At 43.1% G+C, this 20,535-nt stretch overlaps 3 protein-coding genes across 3 annotated transcripts; 2 read left to right on the forward strand and 1 right to left on the reverse strand.

The window, feature by feature from the left end:
* Window positions 1–105: 105 nt before the first annotated feature.
* On the forward strand, window positions 106–2,096 carry LOC310795875 (glycine N-acyltransferase-like protein 3; the record flags this gene model as incomplete). Its single annotated transcript, XM_083657966.1, has 5 exons — window positions 106–180; window positions 265–372; window positions 480–597; window positions 1,439–1,571; window positions 1,697–2,096. The coding sequence occupies 5 exons, from the start codon at window positions 106–108 to the stop codon at window positions 2,094–2,096; spliced, it is 834 nt and encodes a 277-aa protein (XP_083514092.1).
* Window positions 2,097–3,300: 1,204 nt separating this feature from the next.
* On the reverse strand, window positions 3,301–6,916 carry mgme1 (mitochondrial genome maintenance exonuclease 1; the record flags this gene model as incomplete). The annotated part of the gene is made up of 5 exons (XM_083658006.1): window positions 6,774–6,916; window positions 6,002–6,477; window positions 5,215–5,452; window positions 4,982–5,114; window positions 3,301–3,435 (listed from the first exon to the last, which is right to left on the reverse strand). The coding sequence occupies exons 1-5, from the start codon at window positions 6,836–6,838 to the stop codon at window positions 3,301–3,303; spliced, it is 1,047 nt and encodes a 348-aa protein (XP_083514132.1). The 5' UTR covers window positions 6,839–6,916.
* Window positions 6,917–7,411: 495 nt separating this feature from the next.
* snx5 (sorting nexin 5) lies at window positions 7,412–17,490 on the forward strand. Its single transcript, XM_083658372.1, has 13 exons — window positions 7,412–7,550; window positions 8,658–8,762; window positions 8,881–8,991; window positions 9,180–9,301; window positions 9,558–9,681; window positions 10,096–10,191; window positions 10,287–10,392; window positions 10,487–10,562; window positions 11,322–11,361; window positions 11,481–11,567; window positions 12,621–12,780; window positions 12,897–12,982; window positions 15,549–17,490. The coding sequence occupies exons 1-13, from the start codon at window positions 7,515–7,517 to the stop codon at window positions 15,597–15,599; spliced, it is 1,200 nt and encodes a 399-aa protein (XP_083514498.1). The 5' UTR covers window positions 7,412–7,514; the 3' UTR covers window positions 15,600–17,490.
* Window positions 17,491–20,535: the final 3,045 nt, after the last annotated feature.

The following is a 20,535-nucleotide window of genomic DNA, read 5'->3' on the forward strand; positions in this document are numbered from 1 at the left end:
GATTTATCGAGACTGAACTGACCACAGTGTAGGCCTATCTACAGTATTTACACAGGAGATGCTTTGCGTCCGTAGGCTACAGTACATAACTAACGGGACTCCAACATGAAGACCCTAAATACAGAAGATCTACAAATCGCTGAAGGAGTGCTGTTGAAGCATTTACCAAAAAGTTTTAAGGTAAGACTACACGCCATCCGAGATCAAATGAAGCAAAGGTTATTGGTCAATGCAGCCATTGCAGCTTTGTTTTCTGTGTTATAGGTGTATGGATTCTTGTATGCTATGAACAGGAACAGACCTAACACACTGGAGGTAGTTGTTGATACATGGCCTGATTTTAAGGTCATCATTTGCCGACCTGACCCCAAGGTGAGTTCAAGCTGCATAAATAACTTGAATTTTGAGCTTTCGTGCCAACCAGATTAGTTGCCATTTTCTGTGTGACATATAGTGCTGCTAAACTGTTTATTTCACAGAACAAGCATGCTTTAGAGTTCATGAAAAAGGTGACCTACTACAGCATGGATGAGCAGATCTTGAGAAGAATGCTGACAGAAGATGCAATTGACTGGAACACTTATTTCTTAATCGGAGGTGAGTTCAGAGCACTGTAGTGAATCCCATTCAATTCAACCTCAGTTGAACGAACACAAGTTAACTGCAACAGTGTCAAATAATACCTGAAAGGAATAGTTCACTCAAAAATGGAAATTTCTGTCACCTACCCATCCTCAAGCAAGTCGAAACACAGATGAAGTTTGTTCGTCCACACACACACACACACACACACACACACACACACACACACACACACACACACACACACAGGTTGCCAACACAACTCCATATAGCAGCCTTCTCCAAAACAACTGAAGTCAGTGGGGCTTCAGAGTTCTTCAGAGTTCCTCTTACACCATAATTGAGTACAAATCGTTATTGATTTGCAACAAATAATGGTGTACTGTAGGGCTTTCTATTCACAGTGACTGTTTGACTGTTTTTGCTTTGGAACTCTAAGAACAGGGTCCCCAGGTTATAGCCTAACAAATTTCACCTGCATTTCATTAAGCATGAGGGGTGAATAAATGATGACAGAAATTACATTTTTGGGTGAACTATTCCTTTAATTGTATATAAATAGTCTGTGTCGAAAGGTCAACCAATACAACATGCAAATAGGACCGAATGGGCCTTTTTCGAAGCAGCCATTTTGTGTCTAAAGGCAGGGTAAACATAGGTGCAACCAAAACATTAATGAGGGTTTCCAACTTCCAATCCATTTAGGTGTTCCCAGTGCTGGGGACCTCATTAATGTTTTGGTTGCACCTGAGTTTACCCTGCCTTTTAGGCACAAAATGGCCTCTGTGAAAAAGGCCCATCTTTCTTGTTACTGTATAACCTTAGTCTGTGTTTGTGCCAATCATTTGTCCCACAGGATTTGATTTTTCCCATGCCCCCATGCTCAGAGAGGTGTCCTCCGCCAGAGGCGTCAATAACCGACTCTATGTTTTGGTGCATCTGATGTATTTGCCGGACTGTAGCACTCTGCCCCCATCAGCAGTTGACAGGTAGGCTACAGGTTAAAGGCTAGATGTTTCAGCTCAATCTCACCTGGAAAAGGCGAAATCACCTTTTTTTCTTCAGTCAGAGGAAGCTGAAATTGTAATCTTTCCTTCCTTCTGCAAATTCACAGCGAGCTGGAATCAAGGATATCACCTCTCAACGATTCCCACATCGAATTGGTGAATAAAACGTGGAAGTTTGGAGGGAACGCGAAGGGGTACAGGAACATACAAAAGCTCATCAGCAACTTCCCTTCGTGCTGCATCACGGATGAGCAGGGTCAGCCTGTGGCCTGGATTCTGGCGTATGATTACTGCGCCTTGGGCCTGTTGTACACTCTGCCCGAGCACCGAGGGAAAGGTTACGCCAAAGTCCTGGTCAGCACCATGGCCAAGAAACTGCATGCTCAGGGCTTCCCTGTGTACTGCTTCATAGAGGAGGAGAACATCCTGTCCCACAGGCTCTTCACAAACCTGGGCTTCACTGAAGACCCCTCCTACAGGGCAGGCTGGTTTGAGTTCAACTTTTGATTAGTTCGCTTTTCCTCCGCACCTGAGTCAGTTAGTTTTTCTCGAAGGAAAGACATATAGCGAATGGAAAGTAGGCTATTTTATTTCAAATTGCCAGCCGTTATTAAAATATGAGCCAGCCAGCAATAAGCTGTTTTTCCCCCCAGAGTTTTATTCTTTATTCTTTATTTACTTTTATCTGAGAAAAAGCCTAGCCTATAGCAAATGGAAATATTTGATTTCAAATTGGCAGCTGCACTAATGAAAATATTTGTGAGCAATAAGTTTGTAAGTTTTTTTTTTTTTTTTTTTCAAAGAGTAAGCTAATTAAAATATTATGAGCCATGGTTATTTCAAAGAGTGTTTATTCCAGAGCCATTACATTTCAAAGAGTTTTTGTTTTACCCTAATGAACGCATGCCGTGGCTGCGTGGCATGGGGTGGAGTCTATTGTCGGGAGTCGGGACAAATCATAGGCTAATTGAGTCTTATAGTGGCCTGGTTTATACTTTTAAATAAAAAATATAAATCTACATGCATCTACATGTCATTCTTTATATCACCTAATCCTATAACAATTGTTTTTACAATGTTATTTATTACAGACTATTAAAAGCGGATGTTTTATCCTTTGTATCCACATTTAGTGATGACAGTCCCTATAAGTATTTTAATAAAGATTAAGAAAAGAATACATGTTACCTGCACCTTCTGAATCTGACCTAATATATTTCTAGTCTGGGAAAGTTTGAATTGAAAATGCCCACTTGGCAGAAATTGGAAGTTTGGTTACAAAAGGTCAAGTGTAGATACATATATATACACTTGAACTTTTGTAACCAAACAATTTCTGCCAAGTCAGCATTTTCAATTCAAACTTTCCAAGACTAGAAATATATTAGATCAGATTCAGAAGGATAATCTATTGGATTTAATGGCTTATTTATATGGCTGTTTTTGTATAGACTCCTGTGGTGCAGGTTTATGGAGTAAAATACAACCTTTTAGTTTTTGATATAACTCCATAGTCAAACAATACTAGGACATTTAATAATTTTTAAAATCTAAAATTTATTAACCATAAAATAGAATAAATTTTTTGGAAGGGATTATAAAAAAACACGACATTTGCTGCCTGGAAATGTACGTGTTGAACATAACACAATTGTGCAGATGTTCTTTTATCTGAGTCGTCTCTGGAGTTGAGGCTAAGCTGTGACGTCCTTCACCTCTTCTCCACAAACTCTTCAAGGCGAATGAGCCACCTCTCCCAGTACTGCCCCATCTTCTCTGAGCTCAACGGATGAGCGTGGGCAGGTGAGCCATCTTTGTAGGCCACCACAATGAGTCCACTTTCCACCTGCAGAGACGCACAGAAACCAAACACAGATCAGGCACAGAGCAGTGCCCCTCAATCTGTTCAGCTTGTGACCCTGAAAATGAGCCAATGGCGCAACTTTGACAATGAATAATGACTTTAATCTTCCCTGATAAAGGGCCAGCTCACCCTAAAATCCAAAATGACATGTTTTTCCACTTACACGTAGTGCTATTTATCCATCTACATCGTTTTGGTGTGAGTTGCTGAGTTTTGGAGATATCAGGCGTAGAGATTTCTGCCTTTTCTCCAACACAATGGAACTGGATGGCACTCGGCTTGTGATGCTCAAAACGGCAAAAACATACATTTGAAAAACACAACAGCAAATGTCTCTTTCCAGAAATAATGACCCGGTTACCCAAGATAAGACAGACCTAGTTGTGAGCAGTTTCATGTAGGAACTAACTAGTTCCTAATGGGTGTATTTCAGTCTAAAGAAAATAGTTCCTACATGAAACTACACACAACAAGGTTTGTGGATTATCTTGAATAACCGGGTCATGATTTCTGGAAAGAGACAATGCTGTTGAGTTTTTCAAATCTATGTTTTTGTCACTTCGACCACCACAAGCCGAAAGCCATCCAGTTCCATTGTATTTGAGAGAAGGCAAAAATCTCTAGGGCTGATATCTCCAAAACTCAGGCAACTAACACAAAACGATCAAGATGGATAAATAGCACTACAGGTGAGAGGAAAAATATGTATTTTGGATTTTAGGGTGAGCTGTCCCTTTAAGGACATTTAGCTGATCAGCAGCTGCGGCACCGTTGGCTGGTATTGTTTTCCCTTTGTGAGTCTGTGTGTGTGTGTCATCAAGGCTAAATGTGGTCCTGGAGACACCTGTTGTGGCGGGGACTACCACAGAAAAGGTTTTGAGTACTTTGCCAGGTGTCTGTGGACAGATTCAAAGTGAAGCTTTAGTTTGAGAATGGGCGTGATCGGAGCACCCCCTGCACCCCCCACACACACACACACTTTCCCTGGCCCACATTCGGTTTTAAGTTGCGGTGTGTCCAACGTCAGATGGTCTCTAGTTTATTATTGCAAGAAGACTAGGGCATGCAAATATTAATCATAGAGACACTGCGGAGCGCGTCATCATTCAGAAACCACGCCCAAAACGGGGGAAAAGAGAAACCCCCCCCTCCAATCCTGGCGTTCTCCTATGTCGCGTGCATGGTTGCGTGTTGCACAAAAAGATCGTATATACGGAAGATGAACACTCCAACTTACTTCCTTGACAGCTAGATCCACATTTTTCTTCTCGCCAATTCTCAATGGCTTCCTTGTTTTGCTCAGGAGTACAAAAAAACTCGTAACTGCCGATTATTTACATTTGTTGTGTGCGCAGCCCACCACACAACAGCTTTTAGCTATGTTTAATTCAAGGAAAATGATGCTGGTCTATGGGAGTGAACGGAGCGATTTCCCCCGTGATGGGCGTGGCCTATTTCATGCAGTGTCTCTATTGTCCAAAAAAAGTTTGCATCACAAAGATTCAAATGAATCTCAGTGCAGCAGCACCTGGTATTTGTAGTTGTCATCGTTGTTCAAAGCCCCGGCATAAGCTGCAACCTGGAGAGGGTTGTCATATGTGTTGCTGATGTAGGGCTTGGGTTTCTCCGAGGTCTTCCAGTCGATAACACACAGAACCCCCCTGAGGACGAGAACATTGGACTATGAAGGAACCGAGGAAACAGGGAAATCAGAGAGTGTATAGCGACGTCTACCTGTCTTCAAACCATCAGGGCGTTTACCTGTAGCGGGCCACACAATCCACAATGCCCAGATAATTGAGTGTCCCGTGCTGCACAGTGCTCTCAAGAGCTCTCACTCCGCGGACATCCTCCAGGACATGAGCGATGCTCTCCATGTAGCCCTCGACCTCAGGTAGCCTCTCGGACGTCTCTGCAAGATCTGGCTGCTTCAGCGCTGCACCCGTCGTCAGCATGTCCTCCACAGCTGCATGGAAAAGCTTCCCTTGCCTAAATAAAGCTGATTTAAAACAAGACGAAGAACAAATTTAGTCCACAATCATCAGGCTGTGCAAGGAAATCACACTTTTCTTTTTTTTAATAAAGTTTATTCAAATTCTTCTCCCATTTTCTTCCCAATTGTACTTTGCCAATTCACCTGCTAGGTTGTCCCGGTTATTGCTCCACCTCCTTTACTGATCTGGGGAGAGTTGTAGGCTTAGCACATGCTTCCTCCGATACATGTGCAGTCGCCAACCGCTTCTTTTCACCTGAAAGCGAGGAGTTTCACCGGCAGGACGTAGCGTGTGGGAGGATCACACTATTCCCCCAGTTCCCCTCCCCCCCCGAACAGGCGCCCCGACTGATCAGAGGAGGCACTAGTGCAGCGATCAGGACACATACCCTTAATCCGACTTCCCACCGACAGACAACGACCAATTGTGCCTGTATGGACGCCCGGAGGTAACATGGGGGGGGGCTCGAACCTGCGACCGTGTTGGTAGGCAGAGAATCTAGCGCTGCACTACCCGGAAATTACCTTTTATCACATGAAATTCACAAAACTTACTCTGAGTGTACTCTTTGAAGCCTTCCTCCCCCAGCTCTGCTATCATCCTCCTCTTCCACCTCTCCAGGTAGAACATCTGCTCAGGGGAAAGTGTCTGTTGAAGAATGCGGCTCACACTTGGGACCGATGACCTGTCTTTCCCCCGTTTCAACACAATCTGGGTAGGAGGTCCTGGCTCAGGCTCTCCGGCTGTATAAGTCCCGTGGAAGTTAAGGAAGGGGTGGTTGATTTTAGGCACTCTGGGCTCTGATCTTGTTTGGGCTTTGACAACAGGTCCATAAATGTGCTCGTCCTCCTCTTCTAGGGTGTGGGGGGTTTGGGAGCTGACCTTAGACACAACAGACTTGACGAGGGATGAGTATCGCCCACTGTCCACTGAGCTGTACGGGCTGTTTCTCTTTGGAGATGCCAAGGCTTGGTAGGCAGAGAAGTTCTTCCTTAAGAGGCAGGTGCATTGAGGGATCCGTTTAGTAGAGCTGCAATGATTAATCGATTAGTTGGCAAGAAAAAAATGGGTCCAAATTCTCTTATCCCAAATTCTTATAAAATGTGTGTAGTTTCCGGTTTATTTAGTTACTCCTCTATGACAGTAAACTGAATATCTTTGGGTTTAGGGTTATGATCAAAACAGGATATTTGGACATCATCTTGTGCTTTGGGAAACACTGATCAACATTTTTTCACCATTTTATAGACCAAACAACTAGTCAATTAATCTAGAAAATAATGGACAGATTCATCAACAATGAAAATAAACAATTTGCAGTCCTACCGTTTAGTCGTGGCTCCAGTGGATGCCACACGTTTAACACACCTCAGCAACCGACAAAAGTACATTCTGGCGTGTTTCAGGCAGCACGTTTGGAAGACTGCATTACCGACTATTCAAGATTTTTACAGTAACGTTACACTGTGGTGGAGATACTTTCCCCAACTTTAAAATATAATTCTTCACTGTTCCCAAACGGCGCAGCTCCGAGGTTACACAAATTTCCGTAGCTGGGATTTGAAGTTCCAAGTGTGAGTTTATGAATGGATCACTAACGCTGAAGAAACTACCTTACCCATAATGCACACAGTGTATCATTGAAATGTGTCCGTGTGCCTAGTGAATAGGCGGTACTGATTTTATAGTTAATTTAATATCTCATCTTTCGCCGTTTATTACGACCCATCTGTTGACACACTATTTTAACACATACTAGCTGTGTTATTATGAGGCAAATGTGTCACTAATAAACTGTCGTCAGTGGGCCTAGGAGGGCACAGTAAACCTCAGGGACAACATATGATTGACAAGGTAAAAAACCAATCGTTGCGTTTGTAACTTTGACATTGTCCAGTCAAATTCATTGTAAGGCGGGGTTTATTCTCTTATTAGCATGAGGGCGAGAAAAACGGTTTGACAGTTTGTCAGCTCGTAAAGAGAGCTTCCTGCTATATATTTTTGTTATTTGATTTGGCCAACGTCAAGCAGCTTCAGATCATTCCGTTAATTTCAGTCCCCCCCATCATGACATCTACCCCAGATGAAATGGACAAAGAAAAGGTAAGTTAAATGGGGACAAGACAGCCAACGTCAACGTTAAAGTTATTAAAATGCCAGTCTTGCTAGCACTAACGTTAGCTAACATTAACGCTTCCTGACGCCAATGTTAGCTTTGCAATGTTTGTCGCTAACCTCTGTTGTTTTTGTCTACATAACAGTCAGTAGATGGCTAACGCTAATGCTAACCTTTTATCGATCAATCTGGATAGCGTTCTGTGTGTCAGTCTGTGTGCAGAATTAAACTACGTGGACTAGTAACGTTACCGAGTTAGCGTATAAAACCTATCACAGCAAGCTTGCAGGAAGATTTTGTCAAGATATTTGCGTTGATCGCTACTTTAATGCACAGCCTGGGCAGGGCACTCAGACTGGTTGAGGTATGAAAACTTAGTGAGCCGACATGGCAGGTGGATCCCTCCAGCAGCACCCCAAAGCTAGCCTGGGAACCTGGCAGATGCGTTTTGCTCCACCAAGATCATAACCAATCAGGTCAATGTTTGTTGGTTGTGTTATATATATAATCATCCAATAAGCAAGTTTGTGGGAACTTTTTTTTTTAACCTTTATTTATTCAGGGGAGTTTCGCTGCTCAATGCTCTCTTTTTCAGGAGTGTCCTGTTCACATTCACACACATTCATTCATACCTTTGCTGACCAGTACAACCACAGTCTGATCGGCTGGCCACTGAGCAGCTCCACTGGAGCGCTTGGGGTTAAGGGTCTTGCTCAAGGGCACCTCAGTGGTGGTAATGAGGGAGGGCCAAGCGCTGCCTTTTCACTTTCCTCACCCAGATTTATCCTGTCAGTTCCGGGGATTGAACCGATACAAGCTCATTTCTCTAACCGTTGGGCCACCACTGCCCCTGAAATTGCAAACTGCAATTAATGCAAACTATAAAACCACATCTAGGACTTTGACTCCCTGAACCCTAAACAAATTACAGCATACCACTTACCACCCATGCACTTGGTTTTTGCAGTGCAACAATTTTGTGCCATTTTACACCCTAGTAGTTGATGGTTCTTCAGGTGCAGAGGTGAATGACAAATAAAGCATCAGCTGGCCATAATTGTATTGGATAAGCTCTGTGTATTCTTTCTCCTTAGATGCGCTCTGTGTCTGTGGACCTAAACAATGATACCTCTCTTCTCATTGACATTCCTGATGCACTCTGTGAAAGAGATAAAGTCAAGTTTACTGTCCATACAAAGGTACAGACTCACCTAGACACATTCAAACTAATTCTATTTCTCATCATCTTAAAGGATTGAATGACATGCTGACAGTGTTTCTTATTAAATACTGTGATTACACCAACTGTCTTACCAGACCACACTTAGCTCCTTCCAGAAGCCAGAGTTCTCAGTTCCCAGACAGCATGAAGACTTCATCTGGCTACATGACACTCTGGTTGAGACAGAGGACTACGCTGGACTCATTGTGAGTTGGACTACTCACAAACATGACACGTACACACAAGCACACGCAGGCTGCAATGTCACAATTTATTTATTTTTCCTCCATGCATGGGGTGTTTCCACTTCTTCTCTTTATATATTTACTTCACTTGTCAATAAGAACCATTCTTGGTATTTTGATTCATTTATTTCTTGCGTCTCCCTTCATAGATTCCGCCAGCTCCACCAAAGCCTGATTTTGAGAGCCCAAGAGAGAAGATGCACAAATTGGGGGAAGGCGAAGCCACTATGACCAAGGAGGAGTACGGCAAGATGAAGCAGGAGTTGGAGGCGTGAGTGTGACACACTGTCATCACAATCAAGCCAAACACCGGATTTTAAATTTTTCTAAATGAGTAGTGTCCCTTTGACAATGCAGATCTTCCCTGAACATACACTCAGTGAAATTAAATATTGTTGCATGGGCTGAAAAGCTAGTGAATGTATATATATATATATATATATATATATATATATATATATATATATATATATATATATATATATATATATTTATTTATTTTAATTATTATTTGTTTGTTTGTTCAGTGAATATCTGGCTGTGTTCAAGAAGACTGTCCAAGTCCATGAGGTCTTCCTACAGAGATTGTCCTCTCACTCCATTCTAAGCAAGGACAGAAACTTCCAGATTTTCTTGGAGTATGACCAGGATGTGAGTTCCTCGCACTGCTGACTTCCTTTTCCCGGGCCGTCAGTTGGAGGGAGAGGAAGTCGAGTCTACGGGAGACTTGTGACACATACCCTACATCCTGCTGAGATCAGCGTTCATTTCGGTGTCGTCTTTATCAGTGGTGTTGATTCACAGAGTGGCTTAAGAGTAAAACATTTTGATCCATTGTATTTAGGCAGCGGTCTTATAGAATAGCGTAGGCTGCAATACATTTATTATATATTTTCTGTGGTAGTGGACACTCTGTGTCACATAATGATACTACAAAAGAGAACTACTGATACAACAATAAACACGGTTAACTTCCCTGGAAATATAATTGGCCGTAGGTTATCTTCCTCTTGTAGGTTTTGGAGCACTAAAAACTTTTCTCCTGATCACTTTTGGTTGTTTTAGCTCAGCGTGAGAAGAAAGAATGCCAAAGAGATGTTTGGAGGTTTCTTCAAGAACATGGTGAAGACGGCTGATGAGGTCATCATCTCGGGGATCAAGGTGGGGCTTGCTGTGGGTGACAGCATTCGAGGAGCATGCTTTAGTTTAGACCATCTGTCCAGGTGACTTCAGAGTGCTTTTGTTTTCTTCCGCAGGAAGTTGACGACTTCTTTGAGCAGGAGAAGACGTTCCTGCTCGACTATTCCAGCAAGATCAAAGATTCCACTGTCAAAGCAGAGAAAATGACCCGCTCGCACAAAAGTATTTGAGAATCGTACATTATCATCTTACATTGTGTTTTCTATGTGAATATTGGAATATGTTTGACTCTGGTTGTTAATTCCTCCCATTTCAGATGTTGCTGACGATTACATTCACATCTCTGCCACTCTGAACAGTCTATCTGCCGATGATACTACAGCACTTAAGAAGTGAGCGCAATGCATCGTTTCATGTTTATCGTGCTAGGACATCACTAGTACAGAGTAGGGCTGTCAAGGTAATATCATTTCTACTTCGATACCGATACCCAGGAAAATATCGATACTAGATACAATTTTCAATACCACAGGAGGGGGGGGATGACGACATATCAAGAGGCATAGAAATAGACTTCGATAGATGGACGGACAGATGCACACTTCTCCATAATCTAGGCCTGATCAAACTTTGAATTTAGTCAGCAGATTAGCCCTGCTGCTCTAGCCATCAGAACATGTTTAGCTTGTTGAAGCAACAGATACCCACCAATGATAGAGAGGGGAAAATCTGTGATTTGAAAACAAAGCACTGATGTATCAAACTTTTGCAAATTAGTATTGTATCCGTTTCAAATTTTCAGTTTTGGTACTTTTCGATACTATCGATACTTTTGACAACCCTACGACAGAGGCATGCAGTGTTTCTCAGTTTCTCACATGATCTGTGGTGGTGGCAAGCTGGGCCAGGCAGCAGAGGCATAGTCAAATGGCAAAACAAGAAAAAAATAATTGTTGGTTAATCAGTCCTGGGTGTGGTGGACTGCCACAAGTGTGTGCATGTACTGTATGGATCATTTTCAAGACGCTGTGGTGTGAGAATCATGATGATTGTGTGCCAAATGGTAATTAAGTAAATTCACATGTTTAGAAAATAAATAATTGCAGAGAGTTGTCTTCGATCTTATGGCTTTTGTTTCATTTCCTTCTTAGACACCTGGAGAAGTTGGCCGACCTGTTTGAGAAGCTTAGGGTAAGGAGGACCTCATCGACCAACAAATCAATCAGGAGAACTTGTCACCTTCGTTTTTGTATCCATATTCCTACATGCATTGTGGTGTGGTAGCTATGTCTGCATTTGTGGCCCTGCAGAAAGTGGAGGGTAGAGTGGCGTCTGACCAGGAGCTGAAACTCACAGAGCTGCTAAGATACTACACGAGAGACATCCAGGCTGCCAAGGTCAGACATCTTTTTCTCCTGCCTTCATACAAGAGACAGGTTGACAACTGTGCCGCTTGTTTAAGCAGCTTGTGTACTTTCTTATTTCAAGCAGCACTTCTGACCTGCTCCAGTCTGATTTCAGACGTCCGTACAGCACTGACGCAGCTCTAATCAGAATATATCGGCTATTAACTGCCGACCACGGTTCAGTATCAGTCCTCACTGTCCTCAGTTTGGTTGAGCATTGCTTCTTCCTGGACCTTTTGTAGAGAATCTTCTTGGCATCCACAACATTGCTTCTAACTGGTTTCACTCATGTCTGAAAGGAACCCAATTGACATGCTTAGATAGTAACATTTCTCCCTGTTTCGGTTTTATTATCATTTGTTTAATTATATCTTCCTCAAATGTCTAAGTGAATCTGACTGGCCAAAATATGAAGGGAATGTAGTCTGTACTGTACTACTCAGAGCAGCAAGGTAGCCTGTCTTTGGGCAACTTGGTATTAACATTTTTTAAAGTTATATTTAGCGTGCCGACCAATTAAATGCTTAATCGGATTTGAATGATTGCAGTTCAGGCACAGTAGGAAACCTTGGCATAAAAAAAGGTGGATGCCGCCTTGTGTCTCTGCAAATTATAAGCAATAATTGGACACAGGTTCAATCAATCAATCAATCAAGCAATCAATCATTTTAATACATGTCCCAGAAGGGCACTTTGGTTTACATCAGGCAGTAGTGGTTATTACAACATCATTACTAGTTTGAAAGTAGTAATAAAGGCACACTTCAGAATTATAGTAACATTATTACTAGTTTGAAAAGTAATAAAGGCACACTTCAATATTATACAATACATATACATTTGTTGCAATATGTACAAATTCAATGCGCTCATAGCAGCATTGTGACTGTGACTTGTTGAAAAAGCTGTCTTTGTTTTCTAGTGCTCTCACAACAGAAACATCTGGCTTTTGCAAACAAGGAAATGAGATCTCTTAACTGTTTGATGTTGCGCATAGCGGGAATGCTAAATATGTCTGTTAAACCCGGCCCGTGTCTCTGTTAGGACCTTCTGTACAGGCGAGCCCGGGCCCTAGCCGACTACGAGAACTCTAACAAGGCTTTGGATAAGGCACGGCTGAAGAGCAAGGACATTCCACAGGCCCAGGAGCACCAGCAGCACTGTCTGCAGAAGTTTGACAAGCTCTCCGAGTCTGGGAAGAGAGGTTTGTCAATAACACACGCGTGCTTCGCTCTGTTGATGTTTCTTATGACCTCATACTTGCACTGTGCGAAATCATGCTTAACTGTTTGACACAACGTGGTACCTTTCCTCTCATAGAACTCACCAGTTTCAAGGGCAGGCGTGTCGTGGCCTTCCGGAAGAACCTAATAGAGATGGCTGAGCTGGAGATAAAGCATGCCAAGGTGAGGTGAACACAATCAAACAGCACAAAGTGCGAGAGATAAGGTCCTTACACATCGGGAGCGTTTTTTCCGTGCGATTAATTTGCACGTCAATAATATTTTCCGAACCTATATCGGTCAATGCAACTGTGCATACCAACGGCTAAGTTTCGCTGGGCGTTATTGCGGTGTTTATTTTTTCGAACCACGGTCGATTTTTCAGAAATTCGCTTCCGACGTGTACACGTCTGTGGCTGTGATTGACAGGTGGGTCAAAACTCACATCGCAAATTTCGTGCCGTATATTCGCATCGCTCTTGATGTGTAAGGACCTATACTTAAATGAAAATAACACCCTCCGATACTCTGACACGGTCGTATGTCATCAGTCTGTGATGTTCAGTGCAAACCAGGTGTTATTTTGTGACAATGTTTTCATTTCCTTTTTTCGGTGAACCCCACTTCCCCTCAACCTACCTTGTCTGCGTCTACTTCACTTGACAAATTCCTATGTTTCCCAGAATGCCACAACCCCCGAAGAATGTGTCTGAACTTGTTGCGTTCAGTATATGTAGGTGGAGAAGAGCAATAGCTTTAATGATACACCTGCACAGAGGCTCCCGCGTTACATCGCTGGCTTGCTGGGGAAAGCTAAGCAGGTCTGACTGTGGTGAGGCCTTGGATGGGAGACCACCTGGTGCTGGAGGACCAGTAGGAGGCGCTCTTCCCTCTGGTCTCATGATGAATAATATCCCCATCCCCAATGCCGCAGGGCAGAGACAGGGACTGTGTCCTATGACTCTGGTCAGGACCAGATCCCATCTGCACTCATCGCAAGAGTAGGGGTGTAAACCCGGTGCCCTGGCTAAATTCCCACACAGGGCATTCTTTCCATCATGGCCGCCTAATCATCCCTCGTTATCCGATTGGCACATTCAGTCCTCAACATTCCACCGTGATATCTGATGTGTGGTGAGCGTTCTGGTGCAAACTGGCTGCTGTGCATCACCCAGGTGGGTGCTACACATTAGTGGTGTTTGGGTTCACTACCCCCCCCCCACCCACCCCGATATGTGAAGCACTTTAAGGCTACGTTCACACAGCAAGCCTTAGTGCTTGAATCTGATTTGTTGCTCACATCTGATTTTTTGTGTGGCTGTTCACACCGACTTTTTAAAAGTGGCCCATATCCTCCTCCAGTGTGAACAGATCGCGGACCTGAAGTGACCCGCATGCGCAGAAGAACAACAATAACGTCACACGCAGCACACTGCTGTTCTACGTAAACCCAGAAGAAGACAGCAGTAAACATGGCGGCAGCTGACGATGTTGTTTCATCTGTTGTTTATGGTTTAATTTACAAGTTATTGTGCAGTGGAAGACAGCGAATACAGGAGCAGATTATAGTGAGGAGGAGGAGAAAGAGAGCCAACATTTTAATAATGGCTTTCTGTGGAGCAATAGCTGCTACTTCTTGCTAATACTTATAAGGTCTAAAACCTCACTGTCCCTCCACTGATTAGCTCCCTCGCAGCTGTCCTCCATGTTTGTACCGTAATCACAATCTGCCCGCTTGGTGCTCCCTCCTCCCGCCAGCGCAGAATAGTGACGAATGTCGCTCTGGAATGACGTAAAAGTCACATTGAAGCATTAAATCAGATATGGGCCAGATGTCTGTTCACACCAAAGTCGCATTCCAAAACATCAGATTCGAATCGGATGTTTTTCCACATTTGAAAGTAGCCCAGGTCGTCTTTAAAAAAGTCACTTTCAATGTGACTTGTACTGTTCACACAGTCATAAAAAAGACTGACCTGAGTCACTTAGGGGGGAAAAGATTAGATTCAAGCATTAAGGATGGCTGTGTGAATGTAGCCTTTGTGTACTTATAGCTATATAAATGCAATCAATATAGTAACTGCAAGAGCCCCACTCCCACCCCAGTCAAAAAGAAAAAAGTATTGTGGCTGCAATGCATTCTGGTATATTGAGGCTACTGTCTGTAGAGAAATTGGTGTCTCCCGTTTCCTCTGTGATGAATTCGAGTCTAGAAAGATGCCCTTGCTCTTTGACTCTGAGGGGCTGACACCAAAACCTGGCATTTACTTATGATCTTTTAGATGGATAATTCTGTGTGTGAATCAGGCAAGGGATTGTGTCACCTAGTCCTAAAACAGAACTAAAAGTCTGTTGTCGCTGCGCTGGAACGATATCAACATGACAACGTCGTCTACGCTTGGCCAGTTCTGTGGCACTAAAGAAAAATGTTGGAGGTGATCCAAACAACAAAATGGGCTCAAGAATGCAAGTTGCATCACCAGTAGTTACTAGTAGTACGGTCGTATTTTAACGGTGTTAAAAAATAAAGTTTCATGGTGGAGTTTTGTGAAGATAGATTGTAAAGTGAATAGAAGGATGATGCAATAACGGGATGAACCAGGACTTGTTCATCAACCCAGTCACAAACATGTGATATACAGTAGCAGAGTGAGGCAGTATGACATTCCCCATGACTTCTAACAGAACAAGCACATCTGAGCAAATATCCTTCAGGAGAAATAACATTGCTATTTTATTCTCTCCACAGAACAATGTGACTCTGCTGCAGGGATGCATTGACCTGCTCAAGAGCAACTGACCTGTTTGCAAAGCATTCCTGTCCTACCTTCACCAAGTGACCAGACACAGCGAAGGGCATCCTGGCATCCCTAGGGCCTTGCATGAACCTGAATCCGAGCGCCCGTAATACCTCCGCTCCACCACCACCACCCCCCACCACCCACCCACCCAGGGTCAGATGCCACTTTCAAACCCTGCACAAGAACCAGTGTCTTGTAGCAGCATGTCTCCATGTTTACAGACTCCCTGTCCTCTGATCTGTGGTCTGTCCTATCCATGATCCATGGATTTCGCACTCGATGTAATAGCCTCCAGAGACTGAGGCTGCCAGCACCTGTTTTTAGCACAATTATGAGTGATTTCTTTTTGTAAAATCTTGCTTCCTCGTTTTTTTCGCCTCATCTTTTTTGCCTGTGCAAATGCACATTATACATTTTTCGTTTATTCCCCACATACACTTAAGCACAAATACTAGTAGCATAGAGCCTACTCCATGAAAATTAGCTTCTATTTGATGCATTTTGATTACCTTTTATGGGTATAGAGAATGCGTATTATTTTGCTTATTGCCATAGCCTCTGTCTTATGATTCATTATGCTTACTCTGCAACCAGCTGGGGCTTTTTTGTTTGGCAGTGGAAGAGTTTCACAGAGGGGACTGTTTGGGATAGAAAATGTACAGCGTACGAGAGAGGGGGTGAAACTAGTGCCTGGAAAAAAGTCCTCGTGTTCTGCATTCCTGGACCCTGAGATTAGTGTACGACCAAGCCAAACTTCTCCAAACCACTAGTAAAGTGCTCTTCACTGATTTTAGAAGACAAAAACCATCCTTGTGTGTTCTAAAAATAGCCGCACTGCACCTCAGGAATGGACCATTGGATTCTGTCCTCACATTCCTCTTTGTAATAACTGACTTCAAATCCCACAGTTGTCAAATATGCACATTCAAATGGCAAGATTACTGCATATGTATGGATGAATCATTTTTTTTTTTAATTCAATCTTGATTGGTGTCAGCAATTGATTTTGTGCTTATTTACTGGCTGATTGGTTGGTTGGAACGCGCGGTGCTGTCAAGCCACCCATTGTAGCAGACATCTTATATAATCCGATACGTTCTAGCAGAAGTTGTGACCAAGGGAGGAACATGTCCAGGTTTTGGGGTATTTGAACTTCTAGCACTTGTAACAGACAAAACAAGTATATTATCAATGGATGTGAGTCTGAATTTGCTCAGAGCATTGTGGTTTTATTTGCTCAGGTTTGTACTGTCTGGAGTGGCAGCGGCCGTAATACCTCTGTTTCATTGACCAGCTTGTATAGACCCTTTTCACTGGGGCCATTTTGTGTCGAAAAGGCAGAATAAACACAGGTGCAAGCAAAACACTAATGAGGGTTTCCAAATTCCAATCATTGAAGTTTGAACCCCTCATTAGTGTTTTGCTTGCACCTGTGTTTACCCTGCCTTTTTGACACAAAATGGCCCCCGTGAGAAGGGGCTATTATGCCTTTACCAGCTCCTTCACTCTAACCAACTCTACCCATTCATTTATGTCTTGTCAATGGATAGTGACTGTTTTTTTTTATCTTTCTTTCCCCCTAAATTCCTACTTGTTTACTGATGAGTTATTTGTCAGGCCTGAAATATTTACGGTTGATATCTCGAAACAGTTGCCGGTTTGAAGCAATGTAAGACTTAATTTCGATCAAATGCACTAAGAAGATGGAAAAATACTTTGCAATCAATACCAAGCTCAGTGGAGTGTTAAAATGCGTTGGAAGAGTTTTTTGATAATTGAATGTATTTCTAATGGATTACAGCTTGTGTGAATTACGTCACATAATGCATTTCTTACAGAACATCAGCATTTTATAAATTTGTACTAATGGTGTTGAATAAATCCTACTTTCCCAAATTTTGTTATGTGCCAGTTTCTATTTGTTGTTTTGGGCTTTGCAGTTGCCTTTCGTGCTCAGGGATTAAAGTTCTCAGTCGCTATGACGGATTTCAGTCAATTGGAGTCAAATATGAAATGTGAAAAATATGTCTATGTTGGAACCTATAGCATACTGATTCAGCCTGGAACACAATCCATGCATCATTACTGGGTGTTTGGGAAAATAAAATGTATATATATAAAAACTTTAGAGTGAAATGAGTGTGAAAAATTGACACTTTAAAAAGCCAGAAATAGCTAAAATAGGCCTGGAAAAATGTTCAGTCTGAAGATTTTTTTGTTGTTGCTTTAATCCCTGCAAACTACATGGAATCCTTGACTACTGGAGCCTTATAATTTGTTGTAAGGCCCAGAAGCAGTTTTTCTCTTTGCAGGAAGCATTGCAACAGTACACTGTTGGGGAGAGCTAGTACTATTCCTGCCACTAGGTGGTGGTGTGTGCTTCTGCAATCCTCGAGTCTGTGTGTGTGGGAGGGGCCACTTGAATGTAAGCACACGTGTACAGTACTGCATGTACCTCTGTGTTAAATCCATTGACCATAAAGGATCGTGGGGTGGGACGGTCTGGTGTATTGGGTAAGCTGCGAGGAAATGCCAGAGTGCTCATGGGAATCGCCACTACCAACATGCACAGTACACATATCCTGCTTAGTGAGCAGCTCTTAGCAACCGCTCCTAAACAAATACAGCACATATATGTGCACTGAAAGGCCAGTCTGATGAAATGCTTTGACGACTCGACTTTTAAGTATTCCCCAGCTCCTTCATCAAACACTGCCCACTAGTGTTTGCATGATATAATTTGTGTATGTTGTACACGTGTGTGTATCCAGTGCCTATAGGTGTTTGTGTGTAATGTGCATCCCCTGATACACTAGAAGTTGTTTTCTCTCTCTCTGATGGCATTGCACATGCAAAGACTAATTAAAAAAATACAGATTTATACATGGAGACTAGTTTAATGTACTTTATGTTAATATGCATTCCCCTCTCTTAAAGCGATTATTTGTATGTATTAAACCACAAAATTATGGCTGGACTTGTGGAACAAACTGATAGAGAACATAAACTGCTCACATTCTGATATATTCTTATAATCATATATCAAATAGCATAATGGGGAAATATTAACTAAATAACTGCATATCAGTGATTCAGCAGTGGAAGCTTCAATGAGAAGTGCAGACTAGGATATCTGAGAATTGGTAGCATGCTAAGCTGCGCATACAGTACCTGTGAGTAGGCCGACATGCGCCCTGGCTTTGTCAATATTGGCAGTAGTATCACACACACTGACACAGTCACAGTGACCTCTGGCTTTTGGTCCATTCGCTGATTGGCTGAAACCACAGGCTGACGACAACCAATGGAATCAAAACACATCACAAGTACAAACGGATTATTTTGCCAGCTGTGATCAGAGCAAACTATCTTTTTGAAAGCATGAAGAGTTATTGCTAAGCAGGATCCAAAGAGCAAGCATGAGCATGACGAGCAGGTCAAACAGCCACGCAGTCGTTATAGTTGCCTATGTGGACGCTTAATTACACACACGCGCGCACGCACACGCACACGCACACGCACACACACACACACACACACGCGCGCCTTTTAGGCCGTTCGGCTCCAAGAATTTGAGTATCCTGGAGGGCCATGCCAAATGAACATTGCAAATGAAAAGGAAATTCATTCACTCACATCTCTCACATCAGTTCAAGTCATTTGCCAGCGAGGATTCTCTGTGTTTTGTGGTCGTAGATCGATGCATATGAACCAAGCCTGCAGTGTCCCATCGTGTCACTATGCTGAGTGCTGACTGAGCCCAGGGATGTAGGCAGCTGTGCCTTCTGTCGTGTCTCTCGGGCAGCTCTCCACGGTTCAGCTAACAAGTCGAGATAAATGGCCACAGAAGCCTCTGAGGAGGAACGGAGGAGGTATGAAGCGTGACTGCCTCGTCAAATAGAAACGCGCTGTCCTCTGAGGGGACTCACTACAAAGATGCACCTGCAGCCGGGGCTTGATGCTGAAATAACTGACTGCAAAAACGTTGTCTTCCTATACAACTCCTGTTCTGCGGCCGTACGCCACTGACATCGTCTCCTGTATCAGAATACAGTCACTAAACAGAAGGTTTACTTTGTACATTCCAGGAGAACTAGTGACACTTGCCAAATGACAGTTAAACCTATTAAGGTATAAACATCTTTAGAACATCCTCCCCTCCCTACATAGAGACCCACATCACTCTTGTTCTGCTAACACAATGATCAATAATTGTTGTTGAGTAGTGGTTCTAACTAAATGAACTAGCTAGCGGAAGTCCCTGTGTGACAGTCCGGCCTCGCTCACAGAGTTGGCATGCAGCCTCTCCTCTCTCTCCACAGAGGGTTTTCATAGTCCACTTCACTGGTTGATTACAACTCCGCTCACCTGTGCGCTCCTCCACTCTGGCGCTCTCCACAGTGCTGAACCTTCTTGAGTCATTTTGGCCAGTAATTAGCCATTTTTGCCCATTTAGTCGACCCTAATCCCTAATCCCTTCAAAAATCCTGCTTCCTTAGGTCAGTGGTTCTAAAAATGGGGGTCCAGGAACCCCCAGGGGTCCTTGAGGGGGTTCCAGGGTGGTCCCCAGCCAAAAGTGGGTAATGTATTTTCGCTATAATTCCATTCAAAAGTAACACAATGACTATTTTGGTCATGGGTTTTATACACTTTCTGTGATAAAACATCTAAAAGCATCAATCTTATTATCATATGGGGGACCGTGGGACAAAATCCTATCAAATGGGGATCCGTAGTGTAATCTTTGTCAGTTTAGGGGTCCTTCATGTGAAACAATGTGAGAACCACTGTCTTAGGTCACCCGCAAGGGTGCTCTTTACACTTGCTGCTACACAATCACACAGTGCAACCAACCACAACACACCACAGATGGCACACACAGACACACACACACACACACACACACACACACACACACACACACGCACACACAGA

Source organism: Poromitra crassiceps, assembly GCF_964638095.1.
Source record: "Poromitra crassiceps genome assembly, chromosome: 22".
Classification (NCBI taxonomy): Eukaryota; Metazoa; Chordata; class Actinopteri; order Beryciformes; family Melamphaidae; genus Poromitra; species Poromitra crassiceps.

Excerpts from the sequence above, each read along its gene's own strand:
- snx5 (XM_083658372.1), top strand. The coding sequence starts at position 7,515 with ATGACATCTACCCCAGATGAAATGGACAAAGAAAAG. Across the intron at positions 8,992-9,179 it reads AGGACTACGCTGGACTCATT|ATTCCGCCAGCTCCACCAAA; the intron begins GTGAGTTGGACT and ends CTCCCTTCATAG. Across the intron at positions 10,192-10,286 it reads TCATCATCTCGGGGATCAAG|GAAGTTGACGACTTCTTTGA; the intron begins GTGGGGCTTGCT and ends TTTCTTCCGCAG.